Source organism: Brachyhypopomus gauderio, chromosome 3, assembly GCF_052324685.1.
Source record: "Brachyhypopomus gauderio isolate BG-103 chromosome 3, BGAUD_0.2, whole genome shotgun sequence".
Lineage (NCBI taxonomy): Eukaryota > Metazoa > Chordata > Actinopteri > Gymnotiformes > Hypopomidae > Brachyhypopomus > Brachyhypopomus gauderio.
In genome coordinates this window covers 4,683,245-4,706,024 of record NC_135213.1, presented here as the reverse complement: position 1 = coordinate 4,706,024, position 22,780 = coordinate 4,683,245, and the positions used below count along the sequence as shown (strand labels likewise).

The 22,780-nt window shown below is 45.4% G+C and overlaps 1 protein-coding gene across 1 annotated transcript; it reads left to right on the top strand.

Moving 5' to 3' along the window:
- Positions 1–5,282: 5,282 nt before the first annotated feature.
- Positions 5,283–22,780, top strand: kifl (kinesin family-like). Its single transcript, XM_076998458.1, has 21 exons — positions 5,283–5,403; positions 5,882–6,073; positions 10,021–10,130; positions 13,355–13,447; positions 13,923–14,045; positions 14,649–14,741; positions 14,893–14,953; positions 15,041–15,135; positions 15,474–15,644; positions 15,924–16,066; positions 16,167–16,279; positions 16,390–16,436; positions 17,148–17,237; positions 17,665–17,764; positions 18,043–18,235; positions 18,452–18,632; positions 20,488–20,698; positions 21,205–21,365; positions 21,709–21,911; positions 22,550–22,628; positions 22,730–22,780. The coding sequence occupies exons 1-21, from the start codon at positions 5,307–5,309 to the stop codon at positions 22,778–22,780; spliced, it is 2,607 nt and encodes an 868-aa protein (XP_076854573.1). The 5' UTR covers positions 5,283–5,306.

The following is a 22,780-nucleotide window of genomic DNA, read 5'->3' as shown; positions in this document are numbered from 1 at the left end:
TAGATCTCAAATCAGGTCAGATCTCAGATCTCAAATCAGGTCTTCCCTTTTCATTGAGATCTGTTCTACACGTTCGCGCCTGCACGCCTGTCTCTGTGTAACAGGGTGACAGAAGCAGCAGGCGCAGAATGAGGTGCCGTGGAATCTTTAATGTCTATAGCGCAACAATAACAATCACACTCAAGTGAAGCAAAGCAAAGCCACACACACACACACACACAGTGCTGGGCTAGTGAGACATGCGCTTAAGACGCAAAGTCCGTAACTTGGCAGCTGGGAGAAAGGCAGTGGAAGACGACACAAGCAGGCTCACTACTCTGTGCTCAAGGAATGCACAGCATTGGCATACTGGACCTGTGGGCTGAAGTAGGGAGTGAGAGTGATGAGAGACAGGTGCCAGTGATAAGGTGTAGGTAGGTGAATTGGAAAGGATGAGTGGTTGCATTGTGGAATGTGTGAAATGTGATGTGGGTGGCTCTCCTGTGGGGCTGGCCCGGCCTACTGTGACAGAGACACCCCCCCCCCCCCCCCCCCTCAAGGGCAGCCCCCCCCCTGCCTCTAGGGCCCCACCCTCCTCCTAGAGAGTGGACGGCTAGGTCGTGGGGGTGCTGGTCGGTCAGGGTGTTCGTGGGGTAAGGAGGTGATCAGTGTGGGAGGCGTGGCTGAGAGGTCAGGACTCAGCTCCGCCCTTCAGGGCCGTGCCCATCCCAATCCACCAGATACTGAAAGGTTTTTCCCGGTCGGCGTAAATCCAGGAGAGTCCTCACCCTCTTCCAACATCCTGGGAAGAGGCTGACAATGCACGGCTTCTCCCTAGTATGCCGATCCTGTAGGTTACCTCACAATATAAGGACCAGCATACCTCGCGTCCAGCTTGCTTCCTGGCCCCAATGGCAGCTCTCAAGCGCTGGTGCGAGTCCTCCCACACAGGCTGTTCCGAGGCGGGTGGGTTCCAGGGATACAGTGACGGCTAAAAACCGAGAACACAGCTAAACTGGGTGAGTTTAGTACCGGCGTGGACCAGGGAGATCTGGGCATACTCCGCCCTGGATGTTCGTGACGGTAAGCTCTCAGGAAGCGAATGAGCTCCTGGTTGGCTCGCCCCACCTGACCGTTCGCCTGAGAATAGTACCAGGAAGTGAGACTTACATCGAGTTTGCTGAGGAATTCCTACCAGACACGCGATGTGAACTGGACCCCCCTGTTAGACATGATGTCCTCTGGCAACCCAAATTATCTGAATACATGTCTGAAGAAGAGGTCCGCAGTCTGCAGTGCCATTGGCAGACCCAGCAGAGGGATGAAACGCACCATTTTAGAGAAGCAATCTACCACAACAAGGATCATGGTGTTTCCCTCTGACACTGGCAGATCTGTAATGAAATCGATGGCCAGGTGAAACCACAGACGCTGAGGTGTTGGGAGGGGGAGCAGCTTAGCTACCGGCAGGGTGCTTCTGCGCGCGCACTCCGTGCACAAGTTGATGTGGTTATTAATGTCCTTGTGCATTGCCAGCCACCAGTAGTGCGCAGTCAGGAGCTGGTCAGTCCGAGCTGTCCCAGGGTGCCCCATTCCCAAGGACATGTGGGCCCAGTGTATCACCTCACTTTTGTGATTTGAGCGTCGTATAGCTCGATGCAGAGTCCACTCAAGCACTGGCTCTTCGCAGGTGGAAGTTACGAGGCGGTCGAGCGCGTCCACCCTCGTATTCTTCTCTCCCGGTCTATACGTCACGGTGAACAGAAACTGGGAGAAGAAGAGTGACCACCGAGCCTGCCTTGAGTTCAGCCTCTAGGAATTACAGAGGTACTTGAGGTTCTTATGGTTGGTGATCACCACGAAGGGGTTCTGCGCTCCTTCAATCCCCCGTGTCTCCAGTCCTCAAGCGCGAGCTTGATGGCTAGCAGCTCCCTATCACCTACCCCATAGTTTCTCTCAGTTCCCTTGGTGAAGGTGGATGAGATTGTAGGCACTGCGCAGATCAAGTTTGATGAAGTACCGCACCTCCCTCAGCAGCTCTAGTGCCACAGGCACCAGTGGCAGCGGGTAGGGGTACTTCACGCTAGCTGAGGCTGGGGAGGTGGAGGGTCGGATGTATCCCTAGGGCCTCCTTGATGTACTCCTCCATGACCTGCTCCTCCTTCTGTGACAATGGGAAGGCTCTACACCTGGCCGGCACAGCCCCCTCACGGAGGTTAATGACACAGTCCCAGGCCCTATTGTAAGGCCTTACTTGGGCTGAAGATGTCACTCAGATCACTGTACTCTGGGGAAATCTCACGCTTTAGTCCAGCCTCGGGGCTCTCCACTGAGGTGGACTGGAGAAGCACGACCCGCTGGATGTGTGTTTTCTAACACAGCGGAGACCAACCCACTATACAGTCTGTGTCCCAACAGATTAAAGGGTTATGAGTTTTTAGCCAAGGAAGACCCAGGGTTTTCATAACACATGTTGGGGAGTATGTTAAGTGATATGTGCTCAGAGTGATGCCGAACGAGGTGTGTGCGGGGGGAGCGATGTGTGACCAAGCCAGAGTCCACAGGTCTGCCTTCCAATGCTGTGATACGTCTCGGTGGGCTCAAGGGGATCAGGTGCATCCCCAGCCTCTCCGCACACTCCTCACTCATTATGTTTCCTGCGGCGCCCAAGTCCCCTAGAGCAGAGAAAGAGAGGGAGTGACCACCATGTGAAACCGTAGATGGAGTTGTCAGATGTCGAGCTGGCTCTGTACTTACCCGGCTGCTCCCCCTTTGTCTCTGCGGGGGAGCTGATGAGACAGGCGGACGGGCACCGCCGATCTGCATTGTTCCCCTGCGTTGTTCCCCTCCATCAGTGGCACGGTCTCTGGGTCTCTGATTAAACACTTAGCTCTGGAGAAGGGGCGAGGAGGTAGAGTAGAGGGCGCTACACCACAGGTCCTGTCTTTGCTGGTCAGCAGGAAGATGACAAATGCTCCCTGAGCCGAATCCGACATCGGTGGTTGGTAGGCAAAGTTGATCTCGCATTGGACCACGAACCCCGAGTAATGCTCCGGGCTGGGTTCATGGCTTCGTCAGATCCAGCCCGGGTGCTCAGTTGCTGGACGCAGGTACCAGGCTGCCCATCATGATTCTCAGCTCTCCCAGTTCTCACTGGTGCTGCTCCAGGACAGCATGCTGGGAGGCTAATATGGCTGCCACGTCAGTGACAAACGCGTTGCTGCCTGCCGGCTGTGTATTCTGTAACGGGGTGACAGAAGCAGAAGACACGGAACATGGAGCCATGGAATCTTTAATGTTCACAGCACAGCAGTAACAATCACACTTAAGTGTCAAGCTGGACCTGTGGGCTGATGTAAGGTGTGAGAATGATGAGAGATGTCGGTGATTAAGGTGTAGGTAGGTGAATGGGAAAAGAGGTGTGGTTGTGTTGTGGAATGTGTGTAATGTGACGTGGGCAGCTCCACTGTGGGCTGGACCGGCATACCGTGACAATCTGATGCTCCTTCTCCCCCTCCCTTTTGTGAAGCAAACTTTGGTACAAGAAAACAAACAAACAAATATTTATATTAGATACATAATAATTAGATACATAATAAATTATTTCACCCTCAGTTCTTAATAATGTTCTTATAGTTTCTTATAGTTTTTTTCTTTTCAAAAGTAGTATTAATAATGAAGAGCACAACATTTGGAAACGACTCTATACTCTGCACCTCGGGGTTTGCATTAATGCTGCTGAATAACTGCTAGGCTACTTTCTGCTTTGGGGCTATAGATCGCATGATTTATCAAGAATGTTTCACCTTTAAGATTCACTGTACTGGCGACAATCATTCTACCAACGCCACATTATGACACTATGAAGAAAGAAAGAAAGAAAGAAAGAAAGAAAGAAAGAGGCCACGTCTCTGTGTGTATGGCTGGATTGTGTCCCCAAGCAGTGGCGACAGGTGTGACTGCACGTTGCACGTGCCAAGACCTTCTTCCTGATCTTGATTAGGTGAGTGCCACCTTAACAGACAGGTGTCTAGAACAAACACCTTGAGCTCTGTGTAGTCTGTCACTTGCTGGTTTGTATTGCCTGGAGTCAATGAAATTAAATAGGGCTGTGGTCTTGAACACTTCTATATGGATCAGTCCTACATGAACACCAGGTGCACCATTCAGCCCCCTACACTGCAATCAGTTGAACAAAGTTGCTAGATATGCACAGACTGCATATCATAGGTCAAGAGCAGACTGATAATACATTTGTTCAAAAGCCATCAAGCTACTATACGTCTGTTGTGCAGTACATCCACAGATCTGTGCTAGACGGTCCCACCACGCAGAAGAAAGATGCGATCAGGGTGAAACTGGACATGTGATATGTGTCTTTTGACCGACTGTTGCATCCTAAAACAATACACGGTACTTTCTTTGCTTGCGTTTTACGTGCTTTTGCATTATGCATCAGGTACATTGACTCACCTGTCTGCCATGAGCCACTACCTGCTGTTAGAAAGCGATGCACACAGACCTTATTTCCTACATTATTCATATAGGCCTACTGGGTTAGAGGCACATTTTGCTAAAGCACATTTGAAGTGAAAGGAGAACAAATCAGCATAAAGATATTTAATAGTGACAGATAGACTTAAAAGAATGAAGAACAAGGGAAGGATGGAGAGAAGGAGAGAGAGAAAAAGACAGAGAGAAAGAAAGAGAGATCGACCTGTATGTATCTACTTACAATCTCTATCTCACACACTGGAAACCCGATGACATTCCTTAGCCTGCTCTGGCCCACCAGGTGAAGTCTGAAACCTCATCCTCCGACTTTAATATTTTAAGAGTGATGTGAATTCAGATCCTCAGTAAAGGACTAGCTGTCCAGTTGCAGCGTTTGGCCACTACTAACACAGCAGCCGCACGGACACTGCAGCCAACCCAGCAGCCAACACTGCAGAGAGGTAATTCAGCTTTTTTATTCATTCTATACTTCTTTCATTTGATTCACAGTGTTTTTCACCCCTGGTATTGAGGTTGTTTCTCCATTAAGAGTCTTGTTCCAATGTACTGATTGATTTGTTTGGCGCTCGAAGAGAATTCTAATCATTCCCACCATTCCAACTTGTTTTTAGCCTTTCAAGCTGAAACCGGTTTCACAGCAAAGATGTGAGTCTGTAGTTTAAGGCTATGCTTTAGACACAAAAAACACACTTATTTTCAGCGACGCCTGAGGGGAGTGCACTTTCTCTGTCTCTCACCTGCCTCCGTGCTTTTCTTTCTTTTTAAAGAGGTCAGAAGGTTGCAGGGGGTCATCACACACGTAGGGGGTCATCATGTACGTACGCTCAGGTGCAGGAAACACCACCCTGTCTCTAAACTTCATGGGGAAGAAGTTACGAAATCACATGGTTGCCCCTGCTGCTAAGCAACGTGAGTGCACACATGCACGTGCACGCACACACACACACACACACACCACAATGTATCATCAGGTGATGCAATACGTTTGAAGTAGGAGGTCTTCAGTCAGAGTTTATGCTGAGATAATATGAGAATTTCATCCCCTACGTGCAGCAGTGTCACTTGTGCTTTTCTCTCTCTCTCTCTCTCTCACACACACACACACACACACACACACTACTTGTGTATCATCAGGTGATGCAGTAAGTTTGAAGTGGGAGGTGCTCAGTCAGAGTTTATGCTGAGACAAAATGAGAATTTCACTTATGTGCAGCAGTGTCACCCATTTTTTTCCTCTCTCTCTCTCTCTCTCTCTCTCTCTCTCTCTCTCTCTCTCTCACACACACACACACACACACACACACACACACACACACACTGTATATACACAGTAGTTCTTGTAGTACTCCCCTGACAAAGTGTGTCACATTGTGATTGTTCCTCGCAGGTGCGTGGGTTACCACCAACCCATCCCAGAATGAGGAGGGGGCGGGGCCATCCTCCAGAGCAGTGCAGGCGGCACCGCCAGTGCGTGTGGGGGCGGAGCTACCGGGCAGCGTGCCAGACCTGAGGGAGGAGCTTCAGTACCCCCGACCCTGTAACATGCAGAAGACTCACCTAGACCAGGAGGCGGATCCCGGTGAGTCGTACAACAGCTTAAACATGGAAACCTGCTAAAGCAAAGGATTTCAGTCTGATTAACGTCCTGCCTGCTCCAACAGCTCCAACAGGGTTGATCTTGACCATAATCAGTTGGTATCTGACCATAATCCTGTCTGATCAGTACAGAAAAATAACAGCTGTCTAAAAGGAACCAGTTACAGTAGACTACACTTTTATACCAATCTATATCTTCTTAAATACTCATTTTATCAAATTAATCTAAACATTTTAAAGCAAATTAACATAACACAGAAACACACACACACACACACACACACACACACACACACACACACACACACACACACACACACATAAACACACACACACACATAAACACACACACACACACACACACACACACACACACACACACACACACACACACACACATACACACACACACACATAAACACACACACACACACACACACACACACACACACACATAAACACACACACACACACACATAAACACACACACACACACACACACACACACACACACACACACACACATACACACACACACACATAAACACACACACACACACACACACACACACACACACACACACACACATAAACACACACACACACACACACACACACACACACACACACATAAACACACACACACACACACACACACACACACACACACACACACACATACACACACACACACATAAACACACACACACACACACACACACACACACACACACATAAACACACACACACACACACACACACACACACACACACACACACATAAACACATACAATTTCACATGTTTTCTTTTCCCTCTTTTCCCCCTTGTATATTGGACACATTGGGATGAAACTAGCAACATGACGTCACAGCCTCTTTTAGAGAAAGTTACAGGCAAAAGAAAGACTGGGAAGACTGGGAAGACTGGGAAGACTGGGAGAGTGGCCTTACTGGAACAGACCAAGCGTCTTCACACTTCCCTCTAATTCCCACCTAACTAGTCCTAAAGGATTTAAAAACTAAACAAGGTATTTTCCAAAACACTGTGAAGTAAGCATTTGCCAAACAGGCAGCAAATTATGCTACATGTTTTGGTAATAATATTTAAAGACCACAGTATGGAAAATACAAACAGTTACTATATGTTGACAAACTCCTGAAATGTGTTCACATTTCAAATATTCATATTCGGATTGTAACTAATCTGTTCTGATTATTTCTGAACTAGTAGCCTAGTAAATGTGGATTCAAATACAGTGATTAACAATCTACAATTAAGTGTACATGCATAAACGTTTTAACATGTATTTTCATTCTAATAAAAAAAATCTATAAATTCAAATAAATAAAGGAGCCTTTATTTTGAGATAATTCCTAATGTCTGTACCTACTACTACTACTACTACTACTACTACTACTATATGTTGTTTCACTGGAAAAAATCTAAATCTTACCAAGTGTATTTGTCTAATTTCTAGTCAAAATATCTCATTAGACTTAATATAAGACATAATTGCCTAACAAGTACAATTTCAGCAAGATATAGGGACTTGTTTTAAGACAATACAACTTGAATATCTTGTTAAATTTTCTCACTATACTGGCAGATAATTTTGCTTGATTCAACCATTCTTTTTCTTGTTTTTGTTTATATTTTTCTTATTTTTTGGCACAGATTTTTTGCAGTGTTGCAGAATAGGATGTTTACATCCACAGATGTAATGGACGAACTGCAATTTACCTTAATTAGATTAGATTACCTTATCTTAGATTAGATTACATTAGATTACATTACATTAGAGCAACTCAAACCAGGTAAGTATTTACCTGTAGCTAATTGAAGTAAGCAGTTCACCTGCTCCATTACCTGATTATAAAAACTTCAGGTAAACCTCAACCTGTGACGCTGAGGAGAAGGCAGGATGCCGAGACTCGCACTCTCTCACAAACATCTTTATTAACATATATAATAGCGGAGACTGATATTCATACATTTAACACATACACAATCAACAACCACTAATGACAAGACACATTTTATATACACGAAACTCAATGAGAGACATATGTAACACAACCCTAACAAGAGACAGGTGACTCAGATGTGGGGCACTGGTACACACACACACACACACACACACACACACACACACACACACACACACACACACACACATACATACACACACACACACACACAGAGAGTGCAAATAAGGACATAACTGGACTAAACCTCATGTAGACGTGCCCCAAAAGGGAGGAATACAACGTCACACAACCTAAACTGCTTCCTGCAGTATACCACAGAGAGAAAAGGAAACCCTCCGTGTGAAGACATAAGCATATATCTGCCTCCAGTGTGATAACAGTGTGTGTGCTGTTTCAGTGTGAAACAGCTAAATTATAAATTTGGAATCAATGGAAAACCAGTTATGAATGTAAAATCAGGAATGGATGTGAAATCAGGTATGAATGTGAAATCAGGTGTGGAATCAGTTATGAATGTGGAATCAGGTGTGGAATCAGTTATGAATGTGGAATCAGGTATGAATATTACAGGTATGAATGTGGAATCAGGTATGAATGTGGAATCAGTTATGAATGTGGAATCAGGTATGAATGTGGAAGACAATCAGGTATGGAATCAATCAGGTATGGAATCAGGTATGAATGTGGAATCAGGTATGAATGTAGAATCAGGTATGAATGTGGAATCAGGTATGGATGTGGAAGACAATCAGGTATGGAATCAATCAGGTATGGAATCAGGTATGAATGTGGAATCAGGTATGAATGTAGAATCAGGTATGAATGTGGAATCAGGTATGGATGTAGAATCAGGTATGAATGTGGAATCAGTTATGAATGTGAAATCAGGTATGAATGTGGAATCAGTTATGGATGTGAAATCAGGTATGAATGTGAAATCAGGTGTGGAATCAGTTATGAATGTGAAATCAGGTATGCATGTGGAATCAGGTATGAATGTAGAATCAGGTATGAATGTGGAATCAGGTATGGATGTAGAATCAGGTATGAATGTGGAATCAGTTGTGAATGTGAAATCAGGTATGCATGTGGAATCAGTTATGAATGTGAAATCAGATATGAATATGGAATCAGTTATGAATGTGAAATCAGGTATGAATGTGGAATCAGGTATGAATGTAGAATCAGGTATGAATATTACAGGTATGAATGTGGAATCAGGTATGAATGTAGAATCAGGTATGAATATTACAGGTATGAATGTGGAATCAGGTATGAATGTAGAATCAGTTATGAATGTGAAATCAGGTATGAATGTGGAATCAGTTATGAATGTGAAATCAGGTATGAATGTGGAATCAGGTATGAATGTGGAATCCATGGAGACTGTAAACAATTGTCTTTTATAAACAATTGGTGGCTAGATAAGTGGCACTACAAAATTCTCTAAAACGTACATGTTTGGACATTTTTTGTATGCAAAAGAATTAGAAACTAATACAGCAATATACAACTAAGGACTCCTGATCTATATCCATTTAATTTATATATAATCCATATGATCTATATACAATCAATATGATCTATTTATAATTCATATGATCTACAGTATATATATAATCTATATGTTAAACTATGGATATTATTTGAATTACACTATTTATCTGATGCCTTTTTTGGTTTGGATGTTTAAAAGGTGTCTGATTTAAAGAAACCCCCCCAAACTGTGTTTAATATGTGGAGGTCCATGGAAACGTGTGGGTGCATCGTGGCTGAGGAAGGGAAGATGCAAATGGAGAAAGTTTAAGTGCTGGGTCAGTACGGAGCGCAGGGCGAGAGCCAAAGGTACAGTGGTGTCTTCATGGAATCACCAGCAATATGCAGCAATATTACGGCAGGTAATGTCTCTATTTCAAACACTCTCATGATGTGATTCCCAGGGTCAAACGAAGCAGCCGTCAGCCATCAGGTGAGAGACAGTGAAGATGAAGCTTCACTTGACGTGAAGATTTTCATCCCATACGACTCTGCCAAGCTGTGTATAACCCAAGTATGGAGATCTTTACTATCTACTCCACATCACCTACTCCACACCCCTACCCCACATCACCTACTCCACACCCCTACCCCACATCATCTACCCCACATCACCTACTCCACATCACCTACTCCACACCCCTACCCCACATCACCTACTCCACACCCCTACCCCACATCATCTACCCCACATCACCTACTCCACATCACCTACCCCACATCACCTACTCCACACCCCTACCCCACATCACCTACTCCACACCCCTACCCCACATCATCTACTCCACATCACCTACCCCACATCACCTACTCCACACCCCTACCCCACATCACCTACTCCACACCCCTACCCCACATCATCTACTCAACATCACCTACTCCACACCCCTACCCCACATCATCTACCCCACATCACCTACTCCACACCCCTACCCCACATCATCTACCCCACATCACCTAGTCCACATCACCTACCCCACATCACTTACCCCACACCACCTACCCCACATCACCTACTCCACACCCCTACCCCACATCATCTACCCCACATCACCTACTCCACATCACCTACCCCACATCACCTACTCCACACCCCTACCCCACATCATCTACCCCACATCACCTACCCCACACCACCCACCCCACATCACTTACTCCACACCCCCTACTCCACGTCACCAATTCCACATCACCTACTCCACATCACCTACCTCACATCACCTACCCCACATCACTTACCCCACATCCCCTACTCCACATCACTTACCCCACACCACCTACCCCACATCACTTACCCCACACCCCCAACTCCACGTCACCAACTCCACGTCACCAACTCCACATCACCTACCTCACATCACCAACCACACACCCCTACCCCACATCACCTACTCCCAGTGTTGGGAACGTTCCTTTAAAAAAGTAATTAGTTATAGTTACTCACTACTTGTTCAAAAAAGTAACCGAGTTAGTACCTGAATTACTCTATAATAAAAGTAACTCGTTACCAGGGAAAGTAACTATTTGCGTTACAGTAAAAAAAAAGTTATACGCCAATGAATAAGGATTTTTTTTGAAAAAGCAGTTTTCACAGTCAGTTGAAATGAGTAGATCAGAAAGGTGTTTAACTTTTGATATTTATTGCACATCCACAGACCAGTGCAGGATAAAATCCTTTAAAATCCCAAATCTTTGTAAAAAAAAAAAAAGCAAAAGTAAACAGTTACACTATATAAAGTGCATTTACATCTATTAAATTAAATTCTCTCAACCTGAGACAACTGGTTTTTTCACAACAGAAGTAAACTTAAAACCTCTATCCTTAATTAAATAAATCAAATACCCAGTCTGATAGACATTCAGGAACTTCAAGTATTTTCTTAAATAATGTTTATATCGCCACCTTGAAAATGCAAAATTTTCTTCGGCTTGCTCCTGACTCGCCATTTCTGCCTCTTCTCCGTTTGTGTTGTGTGTCTCTCCGTCTCACTGGCATGCTTCGGCGCGTGTAAAAACACTGGCTCTGATTCGCTTACTGCCTTGTTAAGTTACACAGGTATTACACCGAGAACTGTGACCTATCGAGATCTGTTACTCCTCACTAGCCTGGACAGCGGTCCGCTCGGATTACTGTTAGTATATCAATATATAGTAACGCACCGTTTTTAATGACCAGTAACGTCAACGGCGTTGTAACGACAGGAAAAGTAATTAATTATATTATCCCGTTACTGACAAAATGACTCCGTTACCTAACGCCGTTATTTTTAACGGCGTTATTCACAACACTGCCTACTCCACATCACCCCACATCACCTACTCCACATCACCTACCCCACATCACCTACTCCACATCCCCTACCCCACATCACTTACCCCACACCCCCTACTCCACGTCACCTACTCCACATCACCTACTCCACATCACCTACCCCACATCACCTACCCCACACCCTCTACCCCACATCACCTACTCCACATCACCTACCCCACATCACTTACCCCACATCCCCTACCCCACATCACCTTCCCCACATCACCTACTTCACATCAACTACTCCACAGTACTTAGTTCACATCACTAGATCCTCTGATCCACTTTTTAGACAGGATTAATATTTTAAATAGATTAAATATTTTAAATAATATTTTCAATAGAAAAACTCTACTGACATAAATATTAAATATATTAATATTTCCAAACTATTATGTAAAGTTTGAAATGTTTAATTTCCTATTGAATCACCGAAAGGTCAGTGCTAGGATGCGGAACACACGTGTCATTGTTCGAGAGAGTTTGGGACTCCCTCGAGCATGAGAGGGAACCACATGACTGTAATTCCTTCTCTTGCCTTTAGGGGTCAGTGTTCTATGTGTCTTTGTCTTTGACATTAATAAGGTCAATCTATTTTTGTGGATGACAGAAAGTAGCTCTTGTTTATTTTAACAGTTAGATTAAGCCATTTGCACAATAATCCTGCAGGACTTACACAGAAATCAGAATAACAAATATCTATAATTCTGTGAAGAACAACATGATCACAGTGTAATCAAATAGGAAAAAACAGGGAGGTGTCATGGCTACGATACGGGAGATGATACGGCGATAAACATAAACGTAAGGTTTATTTCGCAAAATATCTAAATGCTATTAGAAATGTGTGAAAGGCACGGACGTTCAAAACACGAACTGATACCAGAATTAAAACACGTAACACACACAATTAAATACTTGTGTATGTGGACGAGACAAGAGACAGGTGAGACGAATAACGAAGACACAAACACACTGAAACCTACACACCAACATACAGCACGCACATAAACACAAGTACACGTGGACACTAACAGACATACACACAGACACAGCCAAGGAAGTCAGGGGCTGCACTGTGACAGGAGGTAGTTGTGCTAGAATGACTAAGAATATAATTTATTACAGGAAAAAGCATATAAATATGGATTTAGCTATGAGCAGTTGAAATAGTGGGGAAGTTAGAGCACACAAATTATACAGGCCTGTTGCTATCATCATTATCATCATCATCATCATTAGTAGTAGTTTCTCAAACCCAAGGACACTTTACAGACAGAACTCAGCTCACACTCACATGTGCACACACATGCACACACACACACGCACACATGCACACACACACACACACACACACACACACACACTACTCGGGGCTGGGGGTTAGGAAACACCATTACCAGATGTTTCTGCCCCTGTGTCAGATCACCAATGACATGGTGGCCATGAGGACCAGACATCTAGAGATGGTTCAGGAGCTGGAGGAGAATTTTCTCACGGCAGCTCAAGAGAACCAGGTAGGAGTGATGTCTCATAATTAGATATGAACAGTAGACTTGTAGGAAGGAGTAAGGTAGGAGTGATCTCTCAGAGTGAGATATGAACAGCAGACTTATAATAGTTAAGGATGAAACACACTCTGTAAAAAGCTTTGGCAATTGGAATCTAAGTACATGCAATTACTAATAAGTGTACTAGTGTAATGGCTATTACTAATGAAGCTACCTGTATCTCAAAAGAGTTCTACCCTAATACTCTACATTGAATTGATGCTGTTTTAGTTCAGCTTGTAACCTTTTCACAGATTCACCACAAACACCATGTTAACGTAATAACATTTGGTAACTTCATAGTAACATCGATAACCTCGAACTCCAAAAGATAATCACGACAGTTTCTATGATTGTTGACTCGTTGTTATCACCTTTAGGAGGGTTGGCTGCATGAAAGCACACCTGAATGTCCACAGCATGTGTGCCTCCATTTGAGCAGGAGAAGGCGGTGGTCAGGATCAGAGCCCATTACCAGACCAAACTAAACGCTCTGAAGAGGGTGCTGCACATCTACCAGGAGAAGGTGGAGAGCAGGAGCAGCCTGTGGAGGGAGGAGATCAGGGTGTGTTCACACACCACCTCTTTATTGAGATCAGTGTGTGTTCACACACCACCTCTTTATTGAGATCAGGGTGCGCTCACACACCACCTCTTTATTGAGATCAGGGTGTGTTCACACACCTCCTCTTTATTGAGATCAGGGTGTGTTCACACACCACCTCTTTATTGAGCTCAGGGTGCGTTCACACACCACCTCTTTATTGAGATCAGGGTGTGTTCACACACTTCCTCTTTATTGAGATCAGGGTGTGTTCACACACCACCTCTTTATTGAGCTCAGGGTGCGTTCACACACCACCTCTTTATTGAGATCAGGGTGTGTTCACACACCTCCTCTTTATTGAGATCAGGGTGTGTTCACACACCTCCTCTTTATTGAGCTCCTTTTAAAAACAGAGCCAGAGAGTTTCATCACAAAGCCAACCACAGGTCTATAATTCAATGCATGATCTGCAAATAAAAAACTGCTCCCACGTCAGTGCACCTTAGACCATTCCCAACACAGTGATTTTAATGTACTATTCCAGAACTACAGTACTGTGCCTGGTGATTTATTGACATGTATGTTTTCATGCGTATCTGGTCTTCTCGTGATCCTTCTCAGAGCCTGCAGTGCGTGAACAAGAGGCTGCAGGATGAGCAGACGGCTCTACAGGAGCGCAGCAGACAGGACTCCACAGCCTGGGACAGAGAGAAGGTAACGCCACCCGCTCCACCCACACCCCTGCTCCCAAACTGCCTCCTTACCTTTGCGCCAGAGGCAGACTCCCTGCCCAGGGATACAACGGGGCAGCCATAAAAGGAAGAGAGACAGAAATAAGGCATGTTTCTGCGTTCCTCTTTCACAGAGCAAGATGATGGAGCTCTTCTCCTCTCGCTTAGACCTGCTCCACAACCACCAGGCCTCCAGTAAGTGCCTCACATCGGTTTTATATAACATCTTAAGCGGGTGTGGCTCGAGGAGGCTGGTGCTGACCCGGGCGGGGTGACCCTCAGCTCTGCAAGAGCTGCGGATGGCGAGGGCGGAGATGGGCCACGTGCAGGAGCTCCTGCAGACCTCCCAGCAGGCCAGAGAAGCCACAGAAGTAAAGGTAGGAGTGTTGACCTCATACGGGTCTTCTGAGAGCATCACCATGACTGTACTGTCCACAAACAATTACTCCAGTCACTGGCATGACTGGAAACAGCTACCATAAGAATGGTATTACTACCAACTACCCATCATGCCTTGCTAAACAACAGCCAGTGAACTAAATGGAACTGACTCCCGGCATCCAAATTTGTCAGTATATATACACAGGTAATTGTTCAGGCAGTGCAGTCAATCCTAAACTCTCGTGTGCAAAACAAACTGGCATTAATAAAAATCTAACCTAGCGCATGAAATCTGACATTAAGTAAAGTATCCACGCAATCACTGCACCTCCAGGATGGGAGTAACACAGAAGCACCACTAGAGGGAGCCCAGGCCCGTCTGAAGGTTCTGAGAGATGGTCTACAAAAGAGAGAGCGGGAGATCTCCGTGCTGATGGAGGGAGGTGTACAGAGCACCATGGCACAGTCCCCATACGCTCACCTCCTCGCTGCTGTAGTAGACCAGGTGAGAGGAGACCACACAAGCGGCCAAAAAGAAACCAAAACCAATGTCACCCCCCTCACTGGTCACACTCAGCAGATTAGCCCAACACATAGTTGTTAAATAAGGTTCAACTTGTTAATTAAAACATTTGACAAAAACTATTGTGTTTTATTACTATTGGGCTGCCCGTACTGACATCTGTTTGTCTGTCTGAACTGCCATGTGTGCCTGTTTGGCTGTCTGTACTGATGTCTATTTGGCTGTCTGTACTGACGTCTGTTGGGCTGGCCTGTGCTTCAGGCCCATTCTGTCTACACAGAGGTAACTGAGGCAAGGCAGCAGTTCGACCAGATGGCGGAGAGCAACTTGAAGGCTCTGGCTGAGGCTAGAGAGGGTCTGGCATCATCACGGGGGGAGACCACCCCCACAGAGCCAACACAGCGGTACTATATGTATATGGGCTATGGTGTAGAAACATAAAAAAAGCATAAAACAAAAAGCCAAATAACATGGCTTAATAATAGTTGACATGGGCCATAACAGGAAGGACCAATTAGAAGTCAGCGAAGCTGATCACCTGAGTGCAGAGAGGCTGTGTGAAGTCACTCAGGTGGCCCTGCAGTGCATCCGAACAGGGGCGGCACCCACTCCCCAGGGTAAACACAAACAAACAAACAAACATGTGAGAAACCACAAAGTAGATGTGCTGGCAGAAGATTGCTGGAGCTGCCTTGAAGAGCTAATGTTGAACTTGTTGAATTTGCAGGGTCTGTCAACCAAGGTGATTTGGCAGTGCTGGATGAGAGCGTCAAAGTATGGACACACACACACACACACACACACACACACACACACACACACACACACACACACGCGCACACACACACACACAGACACACACACACACACACACACACACACACACACACACACACACACACACACACACAGACACACACACACACACACACACACAGACACACACACACACACACACATCTGATGTTAAAAGTTCCTGATGTTCTTTGAGTATATAGAAGTTGTTCAGTAAATCCATGTCAATCATTTAAAACAGCAGCATCCAGTTTATGTTAATCAGCAGTTTGGGGAAATCATGTCATTCCTACATTTTACTTTGTGAAAAGCAATAATACTGAACCTGTATGAATTTTCATGTGTTTATTTGATGTTGTTGTTCTACCAAAAATCTGTTTAATGTGATGAACAGAGGTTGGACTTTAGTGTGTTTAATTAGACGTTTTTTGATTGGCTCTTGAACATGCACTGTGTAACTCCATGGAAACAGCCTAAGTTTTTGAAAGCAGCATGATAACAGCTGTTCATACTTTAAACAAATCAAAGTAGATGTGAAAAGGACCATGAAATGTAAAACTTTAGGTTTGGTTTAACAAATGCTGTTTTCTGGAAGCTTCTCATTATAGGTGTCCACTGAAGCTCCACTATAGATTCATGTGATTCTGTGTAATCTTTCATTCTGATCCTGTTTGTTCCTATGCTCTGCAGACCTTTGAGGAGAACTTCAGAAAGAGCGACTTCCTGAACTCCGAGCCTGGGAAGAGCGTTAGTCAGCAGCTGCTGCTCCTGCAAGCCGAGGTCAGAAAGGCCAGGTGGACCTCACGCCACAGTCCAGTTCTGGTCCTGTTCAGCGTTCACTGAACATCATGCTGAAATTATTCTCATCTCTTTCAGCTCAGTTTTAGTGAGCACTGTAAAGTGTTCAATCAGTACAGAGACTCATGAAGATCTTTTTAATTTGCTTTGTAATATGACATTCAGTAGATTAAAATGTCTAGTGCAGGACACACTGAATATCCATTCACTTTGTTTCAACATAATAGTGACAACATAATAAAGTCAAATCCCATGACACATCTGAGTCCAGACCAGATGCATTAACGCTAATACTGAATCAATAATTGTGCCTGCAGCTTCACATGCAAATTAGGTGGAGGGGGCGTGGCTTGAATGCTAATACCCGAGTCTGAGGGAGGAGCTTACGTGGCTGTACTTTCGTGCCCAGCTGAAACAGGTCAAGGACGAGAACAAGAAAATGGTGGAGCACTACACTGCGGAGCGGACTCTGAGGAAGAAGTACTACAACATGGTGGAGGACATGAAAGGTAACATCTCAACAAGATCAGTGCAGACGTCACCCAGGAACTTACGATATCACATGGAGGAGCGAAGGGAACCATGTTCATACATAACATGAATTATAATGACCTCTGTGATTTTGAATTCAGGTAGAAGAGTTCCAACATTGTTCTGTAGCAGCTCTCTGTGAGCATCACGTCACATATCATATACATATCATATGCATATCATATACATATCATATACATATATCATATACATATCATATACATATCATATACATATATGCATATCCTGTGAGCAGGTAAGATCCGGGTGTTGTGCCGTATACGGCCTCAGACACGAGCAGAGCTGGCGAGGGGCACCTGCACCATAGTGTCATGCCTGGATGATTATTCAGTCATCCTGGAAACTCCTCGAGGCCCTCGAGAATTTCAGTTTGACAGGATCTTCTCTGCGGACAGCACACAGGAGGAGGTGTTTCAGGAATCCAGCAGGTAGGGCAGCAAGCACATCATACACACTGAGCACCTTGAGAACCCAGAGATGGTTCTTCAAAGCTTGTCATGGACTGTTACAACAGCATTGTGATCTACTGTCTGCACTGTGCTGCTGATTCAAAAACGTTTATGTTGAGCTTTAAAGCTTTAAAGAACACGTTTTTTGCTCTTGGTGACCTGTTTATTGGAGATGTTTCTATATATTTTCTCAAGGCTAATCCAATCGGCGATCGATGGTTTCAACGTGTGCATCTTTGCTTATGGCCAGACTGGGTCTGGGAAGACCTTCACTATGGTGGGAGACAGAGAGCTTAAAAACCCTGGAATAATCCCCAGAACCTTTGGCAAGATCTTTGAAATTATCCAGGAGAACGAGATGAAATTTGAGTTCAAGGTATGCAGTTTGATTTAAGTGTAACTTAATTACAGTAATGGATGCCAGAGCAACATCATCATCATTCCCTCTGTCCCTCCATCGTTTTGCCTCCCCTCCTATATCTTGTTTCCATGGTTTCTCTGTCCATATCACATCGTGTAATGCAGAGTTTCTCAATCTACCTCTGATCACCTGACTTAAAAGGTCACCTGTCTGCGATTGACCATCTGACTTGACCTGATTGTCAGTAGTGGCCTGGCTTTGAGGACTAGGCTGAGAACCTCTGCTGCTTTGATGTAAATGATGTAACAATGAGGTAATCATCCATTAACCTTACCACTCCTGTCCTCGTCTGTCCTCTTCTGTACTCACCTGTCCTTTCATCTCATCTCCTGTCCTCACCTGTCCTCTTCTGTTCTCACATCTCATCTCATCTCCTGTCCTCACCTGTCCTCACATCTCATCTCCTGCCCTCACCTGTCTTCTTCTGTCCTCACCTGTCGTCTTCTGTCTTCACCTGTCCACTCCTGTCCTCATCTGTCCTCTTCTGTACTCACCTGTCCTTACATCTCATCTCCTGTCCTCACCTGTCCTCTTCTGTCCTCACATCTCATCTCATCTCCTGTCCTCACCTGTCCTCTTCTGTCCTCACATCTCATCTCATCTCCTGTCCTCACCTGTCCTCTTCTGTCCTCACATCTCATCTCCTGTCCTCACCTGTCCTCACATCTCATCTCATCTCCTGTCCTCACCTGTCCTCACATCTCATCTCATCTCCTGTCCTCACCTGTCCTCACATCTCATCTCCTGCCCTCACCTGTCTTCTTCTGTCCTCACCTGTCGTCTTCTGTCCTCACATCTCATCTCATCTCCTGTCCTCACCTGTCCTCTTCTGTCCTCACATCTCATCTCATCTCCTGCCCTCACCTGTCTTCTCCTGTCCTCACCTGTCCTCTCCTGTCCTCACCTGTCCTCTTCTGTCCTCACCTGTCCTCTTCTGTCCTCACATCTCATCTCATCTCCTGTCCTCTTCTGTCTTCACATCTCATCTCCTGTCCTCACCTGTCCTCACATCTCATCTCATCTCCTGCCCTCACCTGTCTTCTTCTGTCCTCACCTGTCGTCTTCTGTCCTCACCTGTCGTCTTCTGTCCTCACCTGTCTTCTTCTGTCCTCACCTGTCGTCTTCTGTCCTCACCTGTCCTCTTCTGTCCTCACATCTCATCTCATCTCCTGTCCTCACCTGTCCTCTTCTGTCCTCACATCTCATCTCCTGTCCTCACCTGTCCTCACATCTCATCTCATCTCCTGCCCTCACCTGTCTTCTTCTGTCCTCACCTGTCCTCTTCTGTCCTCACATCTCATCTCATCTCCTGTCCTCACCTGTCCTCTTCTGTCTTCACATCTCATCTCCTGTCCTCACCTGTCCTCACATCTCATCTCATCTCCTGCCCTCACCTGTCTTCTTCTGTCCTCACCTGTCGTCTTCTGTCCTCACCTGTCCTCTTCTGTCCTCACATCTCATCTCATCTCCTGTCCTCACCTGTCCTCTTCTGTCCTCACATCTCATCTCCTGTCCTCACCTGTCCTCACATCTCATCTCATCTCCTGCCCTCACCTGTCTTCTTCTGTCCTCACCTGTCGTCTTCTGTCCTCACCTGTCCTCTTCTGTCCTCACATCTCATCTCATCTCCTGTCCTCACCTGTCCTCTTCTGTCCTCACATCTCATCTCCTGTCCTCACCTGTCCTCACATCTCATCTCATCTCCTGCCCTCACCTGTCTTCTTCTGTCCTCACCTGTCTTCTTCTGTCCTCACCTGTCCTCTCCTGTCCTCACATGTCCAACCCCTGGTCCGTTCCAATCCCACCCCAGGTCTCAGCCTCTATGCTGGAGCTGTACAATGATCGGCTGCAGGATCTATTTGTGAGCCCGGCTGAGGCCCTGACCAAGCGCATTGACATCAAGAAGGACAAAAAGGGGCTGGTGTTCGCCCAGGGGGCCGAGTCAAAGCACGCAGCCAGCGCCGGCGAGCTCTTCGCCCTCTTTGAGCTGGGCTGCGCCAACCGCCACATAGCTGCCACCAGTATGTTCCTGCCATTACTGTTACACAAACTGGGTGAGGTGGTGTTGGGCGAGGGGATGTTGGGCGAGGTGGTGTTGGATGGTAAATCTGTTGCACGATCCTGGCCCTTGAATCTAAACCAGTAATTCAATTAATATCACACCTAATTCCTAACAGGTGGAGGGAGGAAAATCTGGTTATTGCCCTTCAGTGAGCAGTAGCTCTACTGTACTGTGTTATGACTGTGTTGTTTTATGACTGTTATGACTGGTAACTGTTTGTTATTACTGTTTTGTGTTATGACTGGTAACTGTGTTTGTTATGACTGTGTTGTGCTATGACATTTGTGACTGTGTTGTGCTATGACTGTTATGACTGGTAACTATTGTGCTATGACTGTCATGACTGTGTTGTGCTATGACTGTTGTGACTGTGCTGTGCTATGACTGTTGTGACTGTGTTAAGCTATGGCAGGTATGACTGTGTCTGTTGGTAACTGCTGTGTTCTGGTCTTGGCTGGCCAGCAGAGATGAATGTGGAGAGCTCTCGCTCTCACTTGATCATCAGCATCACGCTGGAGAGCCGCAACCTGACCAATGGTGGCGTGAGCTTCGGGAAGCTCAACCTCGTCGACCTGGCGGGCAGCGAGAGAGCAGCAAAGACAGGCGCCCGGGACGACCAGCTCAAGGTTACCTTTGAACTCATTCAAATTGTTAAGTATGTCCCGTTAGGTCAAAAGACAGCTGGTAATCCAAGGTGCACACCTTAAAGTCTTGAGGTCCAAAACGTTGTGCCTTCAAGTACACAGTGCCTTGATTGTACTAATGAACAACTGTAAAACAATTATAAACAAATATAAACACCTATAAGATAATTACAAACATAGATCAGTAGGAATGATAATACAAGTGATACCACCCTTGGTCTGGCCAAGAAAACAAGGTGTGCAACTAGTTTACTAATTTTAAAGTATCTAACTGGTACACCTGCATGTGTTTATGCTTGGTCGGTCATTTCTCCTGCGTGTGCAGGAGGCCAACTCTATCAACAAGTCTCTGAGTGCACTGGGGGACGTGATCTCTGCGTTGGCAATGGAGCAGGCCCACGTGCCCTACCGCAACAACAAGCTGACCCAGCTCATGCAGGACTCGCTGGGCGGCAATGCCAAAACTCTCATGTTCCTCAACATCTCACCTTCTGACTGCAACCTGGACGAGACTCTTACCTCACTCATGTGAGATACACAAATGGGTACACGCACACAGACACACATACTCACGTATAATTTACGGATCCTTACTTGATCACGCATAATGGCATGGGATTCCCATGAGGTGGAATCATGCTTTGAGGAAGTTCTGAGATCTTCTGGGCTCTCCACAGATGTCCGATGGGGTTTAAGTCTGGGACACTTAAGGACATTCAGAGATTTGCCTTGAAGCCATTCCATCATTGGTTTGATTGTAAGCTTTAGGTGATGATGCATTGTAAACTGGGATTTTATAGACCCAGCTGTCTAGATTAACATGTGGACTAAACACAGCTCTAAGATACTTAAAGCAAACATGGTACACCTGACCACAATTTGGAATGCCACAGACAGCAAACAATGCTTATGTTTTCACTTCATAATTGAGAGTGATTAAGCACAGTTTGATGAAGGAAAATATATCAATTCAAAACCAAATTTGTAACAATAATGCAGTACTTTCTCTTTTCAAATGAAAAGATTTCTAATGATACATTTTACTGTTTCATGTTATTTCATGTTTTGGGGGCTGAATTCAAAATCTAAAGCACAAAAAGCTGTTAGAGGTCCAGGCTGCTGAACGCATGGACTTAGCAGGTTTGTGGGTGTGTTTCTTCAACCAGCTATGCTTCCCGAGTGAAGGCTATAACAAACTACGCCCAGAGGAACATGGAGAGCAAAGAGATTGCTCAGCTCAAAGAGGTCTGAGCTGCCACACAACTCTGAGCTGTTTTGCCAGCATTTTTTAGTTTTCTGTTTTTGCTTTCAACGTCTCATTCATCCCCTTTCAATTTTCCCTGTAGATGATTTTGAAACTAAAGTCGGGACAACCAGTAGAAGAGGAAGACATTTGA

Coding starts and splice junctions, on each gene's coding strand:
- kifl (XM_076998458.1), top strand. CDS start 5,307: ATGTACGTACGCTCAGGTGCAGGAAACACCACCCTGTCTCTAAACTTC. Junction 14,046..14,648: donor TGTGGAGGGAGGAGATCAGG/GTGTGTTCACAC, acceptor GATCCTTCTCAG/AGCCTGCAGTGCGTGAACAA. Junction 14,954..15,040: donor CCACAACCACCAGGCCTCCA/GTAAGTGCCTCA, acceptor GGTGACCCTCAG/CTCTGCAAGAGCTGCGGATG.